This window comes from Mandrillus leucophaeus, unplaced genomic scaffold, assembly GCF_000951045.1.
Source record: "Mandrillus leucophaeus isolate KB7577 unplaced genomic scaffold, Mleu.le_1.0 Scaffold313, whole genome shotgun sequence".
Classification (NCBI taxonomy): Eukaryota; Metazoa; Chordata; class Mammalia; order Primates; family Cercopithecidae; genus Mandrillus; species Mandrillus leucophaeus.
This window is the reverse complement of record NW_012103288.1, coordinates 1743660-1758180: the sequence shown is the minus strand read 5'-3', so window position 1 is coordinate 1758180 and position 14521 is coordinate 1743660. Positions and strand designations below refer to the sequence as shown.

At 50.9% G+C, this 14521-nt stretch overlaps 2 protein-coding genes across 7 annotated transcripts in view; one reads left to right on the top strand and one right to left on the bottom strand.

The window, feature by feature from the left end:
• The window catches only part of TMEM106C (transmembrane protein 106C), a 12498-nt gene extending 8714 nt beyond the window's left edge, over window positions 1-3784 (top strand). For 2 of the 5 annotated variants that reach the window (XM_011987663.1, XM_011987665.1), the window contains exons 3-8: window positions 184-247; window positions 739-898; window positions 990-1073; window positions 1582-1631; window positions 2123-2176; window positions 3046-3784. In XM_011987663.1, coding sequence (XP_011843053.1) covers window positions 184-247; window positions 739-898; window positions 990-1073; window positions 1582-1631; window positions 2123-2176; window positions 3046-3142 — 509 coding nt within the window. In that variant the 3' untranslated portion in view covers window positions 3143-3784. Of the gene's footprint in view, window positions 1-183; window positions 248-738; window positions 899-989; window positions 1131-1581; window positions 1632-2122; window positions 2181-3045 lie in introns of all 5 variants that reach the window. The other 3 variants (XM_011987661.1, XM_011987662.1, XM_011987660.1) reach the window with 2 other exon arrangements.
• Window positions 3785-7501: 3717 nt separating this feature from the next.
• The window catches only part of COL2A1 (collagen, type II, alpha 1), a 31670-nt gene continuing 24650 nt past the window's right edge, over window positions 7502-14521 (bottom strand). For both annotated transcript variants that reach the window (XM_011987658.1, XM_011987659.1), the window contains 15 exons: window positions 14431-14484; window positions 13942-13995; window positions 13156-13317; window positions 12848-12955; window positions 12567-12674; window positions 12157-12210; window positions 11877-11984; window positions 11643-11696; window positions 11350-11457; window positions 11056-11109; window positions 10497-10604; window positions 9850-10138; window positions 9208-9395; window positions 8622-8864; window positions 7502-8087 (listed from right to left, as the gene is read on the bottom strand). In XM_011987658.1, coding sequence (XP_011843048.1) covers window positions 7941-8087; window positions 8622-8864; window positions 9208-9395; window positions 9850-10138; window positions 10497-10604; window positions 11056-11109; window positions 11350-11457; window positions 11643-11696; window positions 11877-11984; window positions 12157-12210; window positions 12567-12674; window positions 12848-12955; window positions 13156-13317; window positions 13942-13995; window positions 14431-14484 — 1839 coding nt within the window. In that variant the 3' untranslated portion in view covers window positions 7502-7940. The remainder of the gene's footprint in view (window positions 8088-8621; window positions 8865-9207; window positions 9396-9849; window positions 10139-10496; window positions 10605-11055; window positions 11110-11349; window positions 11458-11642; window positions 11697-11876; window positions 11985-12156; window positions 12211-12566; window positions 12675-12847; window positions 12956-13155; window positions 13318-13941; window positions 13996-14430; window positions 14485-14521) is intronic.

Sequence of the window (14521 nt, the reverse complement as noted above, 5' to 3'; positions counted from 1 at the left end):
TGTTTTATAATTTGTGGCACTTTCTTGTTTCTTGTTCATTAGACCCAACATGTGAATTTCACTAGTATTTTTAAAAACGTCTCATTCCAGAAGAATATTTGTTGTGGCAGGCTCAAGTGAGACCTGAAGGAAAGTACTGCCAACACATGGGATTTACAAAATAATTGTTTGGCTCTTTTCTAGAGCAAGTAAATGAGTTGGTGGCTTTGATCCCACACAGTGATCAGAGATTGCGCCCTCAGCGAACGTGAGTTACCTGCCTCTTACCTGTTAATACCTACTTCTGTCCCTAATCTCTTTCTGTATGTATGAATGCCAGTTAATTCTTTGAAAAGTACATACGTTCTTATAAGTTCCCCATTTTCCTTGTAACTGTTTGCCCAAGCAGGATATCTCTGCCCCCATCACAGTCTGGGGAAAGAAACTTGAAGCTGGAAATGCTTTGAAGGTCAAGGAATGGAATTAGAAGAAATTGGGAAAGTGGGGTGTTCTGGGAGGTGTGGGACTGTCTCTGTCCACATAGCTCCTTTCTTCAGCTTTTCTTCCCAGAGTGCAAACAGTGTTCAAAGGAGTTTTAAAAGGTTTCTCCTGCTTCACTGCTTCTTGACTGGTTTATGGTTCCTGGCTCTTGGAACTTCCCTTTCACTCCCTTCTCTTTCCTGGTTTTGTGTTTAATCTTGACACACTGAACCTTGATATCTGAATGCCTGGGTCGGTCATGTGCTGTGTTATTTGCAGTAAGCAATATGTCCTCCTGTCCATCCTGCTTTGTCTCCTGGCATCTGGTTTGGTGGTTTTCTTCCTGTTTCCGCATTCAGTCCTTGTGGATGATGACGGCATCAAAGTGGTGAAAGTCACATTTAATAAGCAAGACTCCCTTGTAATTCTCACCATCATGGTAAGCCTTAGGGTCTCATTCTCTGGGTTATGCACCTGCCAGGCTGGGACCCGGGACACTTACACTTGTTTCCTGACTTGCCCTGATGTAGGCCACCCTGAAAATCAGGAACTCGAACTTCTACCCAGTGGCAGTGACCAGCTTGTCCAGCCAGATTCAGTACATGAACACAGTGGTCGGTACATATGTGACTACTAACGTCTCCCTTATTCCACCTCGGAGTGAGCAACTGGTATGCTGTTCTTTTAGGAACCTTGCCCCACAGGCCTGAGAGAAGAGTAGGGGGCCGCAGGAATGCCATAGCTGTGTCACTTTCCTTTTTGTCTTCTCATTTCTACTTGTAGGAACTGGTGGTGAGGAAAACCTGATGGGCCCTGTAATTATAAGTAATTGTGAAAAAAAACCAGCTAGCATTTAAGCATCTGGGGAGCAGAATAATTTGTAAGAGAAAAAGATTTGCTACAAATTAAGAAGCAGCAGTGTTACAGCCTGAGGTCCATTGGCCTCTCACAAGGGAAGAGGTTGGCAGTATCTATTAGAGGCTCATAGACTGTATTAGGGACAATCTCAGGGAAGTATTTTGTATGTGATGGAAAAATGACCCAAGGTCTTTGGATTGCTAATAACACTGTTCTGTGTCAAGCCTGCTTGACCACAGACCAACTCTGGTATCTTATTTTCAGGTGAATTTTACCGGGAAGGCCGAGATGGGAGGACCGTTTTCCTATGTGTAGTAAGGACACTGTTCTCTATGTGTGTGCTCTCTACTGGAGGAAAGGGATTCAAAGTCATACTTCATTGATTGGGGCCTGGTCCTGCCTTAGGTCTCAGCTTTTGGCCTATAGGTTCCCTGGCTTTGGATGTATTGAGATTTATTTGAAGAATGTATTATCATTATGCATATATTTGAAGAATGTATTATTTGATATGTGACGGAAGTACTGGAACTTCTAAAAGAGAACGTTAAGCCACTAAGGTTCCAAGCGCCAGCACTTATATGATGCATTTGGAAAAAACAGAAAGTGGTATGATGCTGTGGGAGGATGAAAACGACAGTGGCAGGGACTGAGAGCTGACGAGCCTTGGCAGCGCTGAGGTCGGAAGGGGGAGGGGGTTCACCCCAAACAGGACAGTATAACTCTGCACTCTTCTGCTGAAGCTTTTTAAAACAAACAAACAAACAAACAAAAAACACTGACTATTTCCATATTTGCTGTTTGGTAGCTTCTTCTGCACGGTACCTGATATCCTGGTGCACAACATAGTGATCTTCATGCGGTGCGTCTCTCTTCCCTATCCTGACGGCCTGTGCGGCCGTGTGAGCCCACCACCTTTGCTCAGGAGGCCCCTGTGTGGCCACAGGGCAGAGACACCTAGCCCGAGGGGACACCCAGTGCCTCACAGGCACAGATACAGTAGACCCGTGGTGTTCTCTAGATGTGGTGTCCACATGCCCTTCACAAATCACCAGTCACCCTGAGCAGTCAAAGCTTTTCTCCATAAAATGGGTCTAGTTTAACTAAACACATGATCCCCTCAGAATCCAGATGAGACAGTCATGAACAGAAAAGCTTTCTCGAGATGTTAAGTACTGAGCATTTGACCAGACTTCCTCTCTAGCCACACAGGTTACCACATGTCATAGACCTTTAGGGTTGTTTCTGGAACCATGGCTGTTAAATTTGCCAGTGACAAGACTCTGCTGCAGGCGTGAAATATGAGGGTTAGAGCAGAGTTTCTCAGCCTTGGCACTATGAACACTTTGGGCCAGCCCTTTATTGTAGGAGGCTGTTCTGTGCATTGTAGGATGTTTAACAGTATTCGTGGCCTCTACCCACTAGATCCCAGTAGTAAACCCTCCATCCCTTAGTTGTAACAACCCAGAATGTCTTCAGGCATTGCCAGAAGTCTCCTGTGGAGTAAAATCATTCCCAGTTGAGAACCCTTGTTTAGAAGGCCACCTCCTGGCACAGTATCTCTGTGAATGTGGAAAGATTTTCTGGCCTCCTGGTTACATAACCATGAGGGTGTGTGCCTGGGGCCCCTGGGTATTGTTGCCTGAACTTGCAAAAAATTTCCTGGGACATTTTTATGGCTTATTGCATCCCCCAAACATAATTAACTCTTCTTGATTTTCTTTTCCCTAGAACTTCAGTGAAGATTTCATACATTGGCCTCATGACCCAGAGCTCCTTGGAGACACATCACTATGTGGATTGTGGAGGAAATTCCACAGCTATTTAACAACTGTTATTGGTTCTTCCACATAGCACCTGTAGAAGAGAGCACAGCATCTGTTCCCAAGGCCTGAGTTCTGTACCTACCCGCATGTGGTATAATCAGAGGAGGAATTAACTCCCAGCAAACATCCTCCTGCCACTTAGGAGGAGACACCTTCCTATGATACCACTTATGTTTCTCAGAACCAGCAGAATCACTGCCCAGTGCCTAGCCTGTGCCCAGCAAATAGTTGGCACTCAATAAAGGTTTTCAGAATTTAATACAGATCTTTTCAGCTGTTCTTAGGGCATTATAAATGGAAATCATAACGTGGTTCTAGGTTATCAAACCATGGGGTGACGTGGAGCTAGGACTGTGAGTGAGCTGCAGGCCATTATCAGTGCCTCATCTGTGCAGAAGTGGCAGCAGAGAGGGACCATCCGAATACCTAAGAGAAAACAGACCTATTCAGGATGTGAATTTGTTTCAGCTGTTCCCAAAGGCCTGGGAGCTTTTCAAAAAGAAAGAAAAAAGTGTGTTGGCTTTTTTTTTAGAATGTTAGAATTGTTTTTACCAAGAGTCTACGTGGGGCTTGATTCATCCTTCATCCATTGGCTGGAACATGGATTGGGGATTGATAGAAAAATAAACCCTGCTTTTGATTCATCTGTGTCTCCTCTGATTGCCTGGGTGTCTTTGTAGGGATCTCTGGGGGAACCGTAGAATAGTTCCCTGCCAAGTGGGTCAGGATGGAATGGGAGGAAAGAGATTGTACTGATTGTACTCCCATTCCCATGAGTTCCTGTCACAGCAAGCAGCCTCATTTTCCTCCATCTGCCTCTTGCGGCATGGGGCTACCCTGTTCCCTTCCAGGACAGAGCACTCAGTGCCCCCTGGAGGTTGGAATTCAGTCTTGAATAAGACATCCTGGTTTGAGATCGTAAGTTTCTTGGGTCATCTCCACCTGCTCTGCCACCTAAGGTTAGGCTACAGCCCCAGGATGACAGAGAATCTAGTTAAGAAGCTTGAGTAGTCAGGTGTCAGAAGTTAGCTCTTCCCATAGCACTGGGACCTCAGGAAACCCTAACAACAACAGATGGTGGCTGGGGTTGTATATTAGTTTTTGTCTCCGTTCCCATAGCTTGGTTTTCAGTATTTGCATAATGATCTGTATAGTGTTGAATCTTCAAACTAAGGCTAAATTTCATGACTGTTGGGCTGACTTCGACCATAACGGAGGAACCCAGAGGCTGAGGGTTAAGTTTCGGTGTTGCCCTGGATCATGTAGTGACACGTGTACGTGACAGTGATGACTGATGTGGATTGATGATGGGATATCACCACTTACACAGAAGCAAATGTGCACCATTTCTGAGAATGTTGCCCTAATCAAAACATGCCCTAAACACATGAAGATGTTCACATTGCTACATTTGCTCTTTAGTTTTCCTGTTTTCCAAATAGCCTATGTAACAGATTTTTCATGGAATTTTGAAAAAGATACTCATACTGGTACTTCAGTTTTGAAACATTTTTCTTTTGTGACCATATGCCTTAGTAACATTTCTTGCTTTTGATATTATCTTAAAATCCAGTTTTTATTTTAGAATGAGAGCGTTTACCTTTTTAAAACATATAGCAATAAATCCGATGTTATAATACTATCAATTTCCGTATCTGTTTACATTATTAGCATCTCAGACTGCACTTTGGGATGTTCTGCATAGCTTTATTGTAGTGTCTGTCAATTCTTGAACAAATGCCTGGAATATTCTCTCAGCACCCCCAAATAGAAAGAGGAAGTGGCTGGCTTTGGTATCACTGTCATCATCATGGTGTTCCCGATGGATTGAAGTTTTCAGAGTGTGTTTCTTGGAGAGAGGCTTTGCTAGCTATCTCTTCTCTGTAGTTTCTGGCTTGGCCAGAAACTATACTTATCTGTACTGTGACCTCTTTCTTATCTCGAACTACTTATCCCGTATCACCTGGTTGAAGAGTTGCTGCATACAGAGATGTCCATTCATTTATTTACTCATTTGAGAAAGTATTTATTGAGTACCTAGGATTGCAATTTCTAATGCATTTTATCCAGAGTCATAGCTAGAGTTTAAAACACCATCACACATCTTTTATGCTCACCAGGCCTTATATAGGCCACAGTTTATCTCCACCAACTATTCTGCAACCCTAGGTACCTCAATGCAGGACCTCCACGATCTCTGGGTCGACTCTCAGGGATTCAAGCCCAAAGTGTGAAAGAAATTATTAAAAGAATCAGCCTATTTGTTTAAAGCACTACATGAATCAATAGGGTCCCAGGTATTTTCTCTGGACAAAATAATCCTTATTCTTTGCCTTGATAAATAAAATATTACCTGGTTAGCACTCCTTTAAGATTCTGTGTTCTTTCAGTTGTTTAGAAGGGAACCCACTTCAGAAGTTCTGTGATATGTACAGTATCCAAGGCGTTTGGAAGTAAGTCTTAGCTGGAGCTGAGACTGCCAACTCCTAGTCCAAAGCCTTTGATGCCAGACACTTCCATGGAGATGAGGAGGCTCAAGAGAGGGAAAGCCTGGCCCAGCCCCTTAAAATCAGCAAGCTGGGTCTTTCCACTCAGTCCTGCTGAGTGGAATTTATCCTGAGTCCTGCTGGGGTCGGGAATTTATCCGACAGGTTATTCTGACCAGTGAGACTATCTCCTTTCTGGGGGCATCAGGGATCACAGAAGTTAGTAGCGATCCTGGTTATTCTCACCTTCCGCTCTGGGCCAAGGGAAGACAAGGAAGCAGCACAGGGAGCACAGCCCTGCCAGCCAGGGTGGCGATTTCCACCTGACCCTAGTGCAGGCAGAGGTAGAGCTTTCTGTGCACCACCCTGGGCTCTTCCTTCTGCTTCACGCGGTAGTTACCTAGGGAGCAGCTGCTATTACTTCTAGGTTTGACTAGGCACTCAAGAAGCAGGTGAACTGCAAGGAATCACCTTGATCCTGGGACTTATCTTGCAGAGGTCTAAGCTGATGGTGACAATCTACTGAACTACTTAATTAAGAGTAAGTAGGCTCTGGAGTTTGACAGGTTGGAGCAGAGCTCAACACTCTAGCTCCAGCCAGGAACTCATATATGTCACCTCTCTTCCCACCCTAATTAGCGCTCTTGGTAGGTAGAAGGTTAACTTATGAGATAGCTATTCTAATTATGTGTTTTCAATTATCGTGTTTTCATTTTACTCCTTTGTCATGAACTAGCTCTGACGGGGTATATATTATTATTGTAGATGTATATGTATGTATGTGTATATACATACATATATAAACCTAGGTATATATTATATAATAATATATAGGTATATTCTATATATTATATAATAATATGTAGGTATAGATTATTATAATTATCTGGTGATAATTTATATCATAAATTGAGCATTAATACATACAAATCCAACACAAGTGTCTTATTTATTTTTACTATTTAATAGAAAAGCTGTCAACCTTAACGTGGAGGAAGCAGGGGCAGGGATGGGAGAAGGGGACAGAGAAAGGGGTAGCTCTCTGTTTTATCAGCTGTGCCAAATATCTGGAAATTTACTTCACAAAATACTACTGCCCTCTGGTTGATTTGGAGTCTCTCGCCCTCTTCATGCATTCCCGTCACTGTGGCCCTCTACTGGAGAAGGGGACAACTTGCTTATTGTTGCCACCTGTCCAGGTCATTGAAAGGCAAGGGACACCCAAGAGTAGGAAGAAATGGGAAGCAGTCCATTCTTAAGACTGGTGTTCAGAGTATATGGAAACTTTTAAGTGCAGGCCCAGGGAGTGAAGAATAGGGGCTAGAGGGGTGGGGACAGGAAAGAGGAATATGGGTGGGGCAGGTCACATTTCCACCTCTCCTTGACCTACAACCAAACGTCTTATAGGGGGACAGAAATAGATCACGTAGATTGATTGTGTGCACTTAACCATGGGCCCCTGCAGGATTAACTCCCCTATCTTCTCCCTTTCTCGAGGGAGTATCTCCCACGTCTCCGATCCAGCAGGATGCAGCCCACATGTGGTCTTACGCCCTAAGCTGGCAGGGCACTCATGTGTCATAGAGCTGTGTTCAGTGTTTACCTTCAAGAGCAATGCCATTCCTCTGGCATACCTCCCTTCCCAAATTTTGGTCTCTGGTCCTGTTCAACAGTGGTTTCCACATAGTGCCAAGGTTTACCAGAGAGGCGAGTTCATGTTTGTGTGAGGCTGCTAACCCCAGCAGTGTGGCTTCAGTGTCCTTACTCTTGGTTGAAAAATCAACAGAAGTCGTCCTTAGGACTGCTATTTGGGCACGCCTACAGAATGGAGAATTAATGGAAAAGAAACTAAAGAACAAACCACAAGTCAATAGGTACTTTCCAATAATCTTTTCATTTTTAATATCAATTGATGTTTTAAAAAATACAGAGGTGTTTGACACAGAATAGCACCATTGTGTAGGACACACACAGTTCCTGCGCCCGGCACCTGAAGGGGGGTCTTCTGGCCTGGGCTGGGGGCAGTCACTCAGGGGGCATTTGACTCACACCAGTTAGTTTCCTGCCTCTGCCTTGACCCGAAGGTCTTACAGGAAGACAATAAATAAATAGAACACCAAGATTTTATTTTGCAGTCTGCCCAGTTCAGGTCTCTCAGAAAGAGAGGAGAGAAAGTCCGAACTGTGAGAGGGTGGGATGAATGGACATCAGGTCAGGTCAGCCATTCAGTGCAGAGTCCTAGAGTGACTGGGATTGGAAAGTACTTGGGTCCTTTGGGTTTGCAACGGATTGTGTTGTTTCTGGGTTCAGGTTTTTACAAGAAGCAGACCGGCCCTATGTCCACACCGAATTCCTGCTCGGGCCCTCCTATGTCCATGGGTGCAATGTCAATGATGGGGAGGCGTGAGGTCTTCTGTGACCGGTACTCGATGACAGTCTTGCCCCACTTACCGGTGTGTTTCTAGGAGAGAAAAAAGGAGGAGGCTCTGTTCAGTAGATGCCTTGCTACCCAGTTCCAGCTGCCCAGGAGCCCAAAACTGAACAAACTGGCGAGCATCAGAGCCTACAAGGTTGAACCACACTGAGGGGGCTCCTGAGACCTCTTCTTGGCTTGCCAAAGGCCTCTCCACTTCAACTCCTATCCTTAGCAGCAGGGCCCTCCTCCACTCTGCCCTTCCCGTCCTTCCCCACTCCCTACAGTGAGCTCCCAACCTGTGACCTCTTCTTCACCCTGTACACATTGTAAGAACACTTCTATAACAGTCATTGGGTTCCAGGTAGGGTTTTATTCCCCTGAGTCAGGGGAATAGAGAAGATGAATGATATGTGCCTCTCCCTCACCTGTCACTCAGCCCATCTTCTCTACATGACCCTCAAACTCATGCCTCTTATGATCCTGTCACTTTAGGACCTGACAGCTGCTGCGGGCCAACCCTCAGCCCTGCTCCAGGCAGCTCAGGCACAGGCAGCTCTTCTCTCTGGCAGCCCCACTCACCGTGCAGTCATCCTTCAGGGCAGTGTACGTGAACCTGCTATTGCCCTCTGCCCGGATCTCCACGTCGTTGGAGCCCTGGATGAGCAGGGCCTTCTTGAGGTTGCCAGCTGCTTCGTCCAGGTAGGCAATGCTATTCTTGCAGTGGTAGGTGATGTTCTGGGAGCCTTCCGTGGAAAGCAGGCGTAGGAAGGTCATCTGGACGTTGGCAGTGTTGGGAGCCAGGTTGTCATCTCCATAGCTGAACTGTTGGGGCAGACAGCAGCAGTGTGAGGCCTGGGAGCTGGCATTCAATGGGACCAGGGACTGTAGGGGCTGCCAAGAGTTCATGGTTCAAGGACCTCAAGGGTGCTGGGGCAGCAGGGAGCTAGTTGGATATTTTTGCTTCCAGGAGTGGAGCAAGCTCAGAGGACCTCTTTTCCCACCTCCACGTGGGAAAAAAATACTCTTCCTCCTCTTTCCCTCCTCTCAAGCCCAACAGAAAACTGGAGGAAAATATGGGGAAGGTGCTAAAAGCTTCCAGAGAGAAATAAAAGAAAGAGTGTGAGGAGCCATCTCTGCTCATCATCTAGGGCACCCAGGTACTCACGTGGAAGCCACCATTGATGGTTTCTCCAAACCAGATATGTTTCTTCTCCTTGCTCTTGCTGCTCCACCAATTCTTCTTGGGAACGTTTGCTGGGTTGGGGTAGACGCAAGTCTCACCAGTCTCCATGTTGCAGAAAACCTTCATGGCGTCCAAGGTGCAGCCTTGGTTGGGGTCAATCCAGTAGTCTCCTGCAGGGGGAAGAGGCAGCACCCATGGGGGCTCAGACAGGCACAGACACAAAAGCTTGAGAGGGCCAGGCCTGACTGAAGGGGACAGAAAGGCCTACAGGGACAAGGAATGAGGTTCACACGTGGCCTGAAAGGAGGGGAACCTGGAAGGATGCAGGGGCAGGGAGATCTGCATGAGCTAAGTCCAGCTCTAAGGAAGGACACATGCAAAGAAGGCAGGAGCAGTGCCCGGCTGGTGGATGGAGTCCACCCTGAGGTCACCTTGGCCAAGTAGCCATGGCAGGACAGGTGCCAGGGCTGCAGCTTCTCTGCTGTAAAATGAGAGAGGAACCCTCTGGCAGAACCTTCCAGGCCCAGCTCTGCCCTGTAGTAGGGGACATCTCCTCCCTTGCTGCTGTGCCTAAGGGCTGACTCCCTGCTTCCCAGGGCGGGGGATCCTGTCCTCCAAGCTTACCACTCTTCCACTCAGGATGGCAGAGTTTCAGGTCTCTGCAGGTGCGTGCAGGGTTCTTGCGGGAGCCCTCGGGGCTGCGGATGCTCTCAATCTGGTTGTTGAGGGACTTGAGTGTGGCATCCACCTCGGCATCATGCTGTCTCAGGCCACCGGCTGCCTGGTCAGCCCGCATGTACTGCAGGGGGTCGGGGCCCTTCTCTCTCTGGCCTAGGCCAGCAAAGGCGGACATGTCGATGCCAGGGCCAGGGGGACCTGGAGGACCAGGGGGTCCAGGATTTCCAGGAGGACCCTGCAGCAGGAAACAGAGAGATCAGCCACGATTGTGGGAAAGTGCCCCTCCGTGTCCATCCCCATTTGCTAGAATGTACTAGAGTATCCCTCTTCCCAGTCCCATGGGTGGGGCAGAGGTGTAGCAGGCCAGGACCAAGGAAACCACAGCACCATGCCTATTTCTTCCTTAACCCTTCTCTTCAGTTTCCCAGCACTGATCATGGGCCCTGTGAACCTCTGAGGAGACCTCAGGATAAAGGGTGCCATCACTGTTAACTGCAGGTTGATGCCCTAAAAGAGGCCCTGAGGAAAAAAGAGCTCAAGCCTCCCGGATGCTGGAGACACCTCGACAGCAAGGAAGGAGTCAGGACACTTACAGCAGGGCCGGTTTCGCCTGATCGTCCACGGGGACCAGGAGGCCCAATGGGGCCAGGGATTCCATTAGCACCATCTTTGCCAGAGGGACCGACAGGGCCAGGAGGACCCTGCAAGAGAGAGCGGTCGTGAGGAAAGAGTGGTCACCACAGGGAAGGCTGGGGAGTCGCCGGGGCTGGGTAGGTGGCTGTCCTGATAGCACCAGCCACTCCACCCCCTGTTCTTCACATGCTCAGTCATGGAAGCCTAAGTTGGTCTCTATTTGGCCAAGAACCAGCAGGATAGCTCCATGGCCTGCCTACCCTCCTAAGCTCCTCTTTGTAAAATGCTGTTACCAGGGGTCTGTCTGGCAGCAAGAGCTGCTTCGTGTTTGTCTTGCAGCCACTGTGGCCTCAAGTGCTTTTCTGGCCATAGGCACATGTGCCAGTCCTGCCCCCACTTTTGAGTGAGGAGCCCTGAGCCCACAGCTTCCCCAGAAGCAGCAGCATTTCCCTCCTCATGGGAACACAGGCCCACACCCTCTGAAGGGCCCCCTCCATCTTCCAACTCCAAGTCACTTACTCTAGGGCCAGAAGGACCAGCAGGACCAGAAGCACCTTGGTCTCCAGAAGGACCCTGTGTAGAAGGAAGAGGCAAAAGGCCGCGGTCAGCACAGACATATCTATATCCGGGGAGCTGGGGGAGCAGCTTTATGTCCCAGCCCCATTCCTTTTCAACTTCCTCCTCCCTCCAGCCCTGAGGAAGTCCTAGAAACTGCTTAGGGTGATCCCAAGCTGTCCTGGCAGCACAGGGAGCTCAAGTGGGCTCTGAGTGGCAGGAGGCCTCGGGAAGTCCCACGCAGGCAGTGACACTCACAGGAGGGCCGGGCAGACCCTGCAGACCAGTGAAGCCACGGTGTCCCTTCAGGCCTCTCTCGCCAGGCTCTCCAGCCTCTCCTTTGTCACCTCGGGGGCCTTGAGGACCCTGGGAACAAGATAGACACAGATTGAGTCGGGTCAGGGCCAGGACAGGAGCCCGCCCCTCCTGTCCCACCCAAGCTGAGGAATCCCCGGAACCACAGGGCTGGAGGCCCGGGAACCACCTGGAGGCCGGTTGCCCTCCAGGCCTACCCCTGGTGGGGACTCAGTGCAGGACACTTGGATACTTACCTGGATTCCCCGGGCTCCAGCTGGTCCTGAGGGTCCCATGGGGCCTTGTGCACCCTGAGGAGAGTAAGCGCAGCGTCAGAGAAAAGCCAAGACAGGTGAGGGCCTCCTCTGCATCTGCCCCGGGCTGGGCACTGAGGCCACTGCTCTGTAGTCCAGAGACCGCCTAAACCCGGGGACTGCCTCAGCCCCACCGCTCAGGGGAAGGCGGCTTTTAACTGAATTCAGGATACTTACAGCTTCTCCTCTGTCTCCCTGCTTGCCAGTTGGACCAGCGGGGCCAGGAGAGCCAGGGGGCCCAGGGGATCCAGGAGCTCCCACAGCACCAGTCTCACCACGATCACCCTGTCAGGAGAGAGGTCTCAGGCTCAGAGAAGAATGTTCCAGAAGAGACAGGAACAGAAGGTCCTTCTAGGCTGAGGTGAGACTGGTTCCAACCAGCCACCCCCAGCTGACCTGTCAGGCCTGAGGCAATGTCCTCCCCATCCCACTGCATACACAGACACCAGACACTCACCTTGACTCCAGCTGCGCCATCTCTGCCAGGGGGGCCATCAGCGCCGGGGCTTCCCTGGACAAAGGGAAACAAGAATGCGTTTAGAGCTGCTTCCTGCCCGTCTCCACCTCTGCTCCCCCAGCCCCCCTCAGAAGCCCAGGCCTCTCCTCTTCTGCCTAACTCACTCACACTTTGAAGCCAAAGCTTCCTCACTGAGTTTTCCCCCTCCTTCTGGAAGCAGCTCTTGGTCTCTATGCCCGTCTCTCTCCCCCACAACCTTCCCATTGCACCTAGGCTCTCAGGCCTGTCAGCTGACGCTGCCACCTGCTTCTCCAGTGCCCTGCCTGGGACTTGCTCTGGCTGGCCCAGCACAGAGACTCACAGGGCCCCTCTCTCCAATCAGAGCCACCCCAGGGGGTCCCACTGCTCACCTCTCGTCCAGGTTCACCTGCAGGACCGGTCAGGCCAGGAGGACCCACGGGGCCAGGAGGACCTCTGTCTCCAGATGCTCCAGGAGCGCCCTGCTTGCCGGGCTCACCCTGGAGGGACAGAGACAAGGACGATGAGTGCGCATGGTAAGCACCCCTGCCCAGGGCCCACTGACCCTTCAGGGAGAGGGCAGACAAGGGACAGTCCTGAGGGTGCTGAGGGAGGCCGAAGCTTTGGCAGGCAGGGCCCAGCTTGGATGGAGGGAGGGACACCCCACACTCACCGATGGGCCAGGCAAGCCTGGGAATCCTCTCTCACCACGCTGCCCAGGCAGACCGACGATGCCTCTCTGACCCGCCAGACCCTGGGGACCTGGTGGACCATCGGCACCCTGAGAGAGGAGAGGCAGGAGATGAGAACTGACAGAGTAGCCCAGCCTCTTCCGCCTTCTCAGCATAGCTCTGTCTGTGCAGCCCCACTCCCTGGCATCCCCACGGCCCCTGCTCCCTCCCACCCCATGCTCTGTGAGCTCAGAAGCCACTCACGACCCTGCTCGCAGGGACCTTGGCATGGGCCTGGTAAGGGACTTACAGAGGGACCATCATCTCCAGGCTCTCCTTTCTCGCCAGGGGGGCCAGCAGGACCTTGGAGGCCAGGGTCACCAGCTCGGCCAGGGGGGCCGCTGTCTCCTCGAGCACCTTTGGGACCATCTTTTCCAGAAGGACCAGGGGGACCAGGTGGTCCAGGGTTGCCCTAGAAGGAGAAAATGCGGGCAGTGAGGGCTCATCTCACCCTTCCTCATCCAGGCTGCCAAAGTCACTATGGCCTCATCGACAGCAGTTTCCTCTCTGGGGGCTTCTCTACCTCCCCACACTAAGGGCAAATTAACCCCCACCCCAATCTACCTCTGCAACCTTCTCACCATGTAAGACAGCTCTGGGAAGCCACTCTGGCTTCTCCAGCTCCTGCTCGCTTTGCTTTCTCCCATCTACTTGGAATCCCTCCTTCCTCCTCCCTTTGTCCTCAATCCCTCTTCCTCAGGAGCTGCTCCACCTCTGCCCCTCTGACCCCTGAGCTTGACCCCAGCATTCACTCCCTCTGCCTATGGCGCTGGTGAACTCAGTGAGTTCATCACCCCTACTCCCTCCATGTAAACTCCCTGAGAGCGACCCAGGACATGTGGACTTGCTTTAAAGCACACGGGCAGGTGCACAGAACATGCTGAAGAAACATCTGTCCAGGATGAAGGTAATCGTGGCAGCCCTGTCCTGTCCACTGAGCCAGCAGGGCAGTCACCTGGAGCAATCCAGACCCTGTTGGGTGCTGGCCAGGCTATTCCATGCCGCCTGTGCCTCTCATGCCAGGAGAATCACTTACATTGGAGCCTGGGGGTCCAACGCGGCCAGCAGCTCCAGGGAATCCGGTGGCTCCCTGTGTGGGGAGAGGAGAGTCCCTGAGAACCTCAAGCCCTCAGGAGGTTCGAGATTCAAATGGGCGTGGGGTGTGGTCTCAGAGCCTGGTGTGGAAAGGGTGAGGGGCTGCAAAGCAGCAAGGGGGAGCCAGGGAGGGAGAAAGGGCCCCCGGGTCTGGCCACAGAAGCAGGCACAGGCTGTTCCCCGGCCTCCGACTTCTGCAGTCAGCACTTCAGAGAGCTGACCAAGGGGCAAGCCTCGAGCTGGGGAATCCGGGACCACTGTGCACTCAGGCGCCCTCTCTCCCACCTGGCTGTGGGTGGCCTTAGGCTGGGGGCCAATGCAGGGCTGGGAAAAGAGTGGGGGGCATCCCAGAACACCCCCCGCCATGGGAGCCTCTGGGGCCAGGCCCTCTTTGTGAGGTACAGGGTGGGTTGTGAGAGGCCTCACTCACCGGGGGGCCTTGGGCACCTCGGGCTCCTTTAGGACCAGTCACTCCAGTAGGACCCTGGGAAGGAAAGAGGGAGACAGTGAGGCCCAGTGCC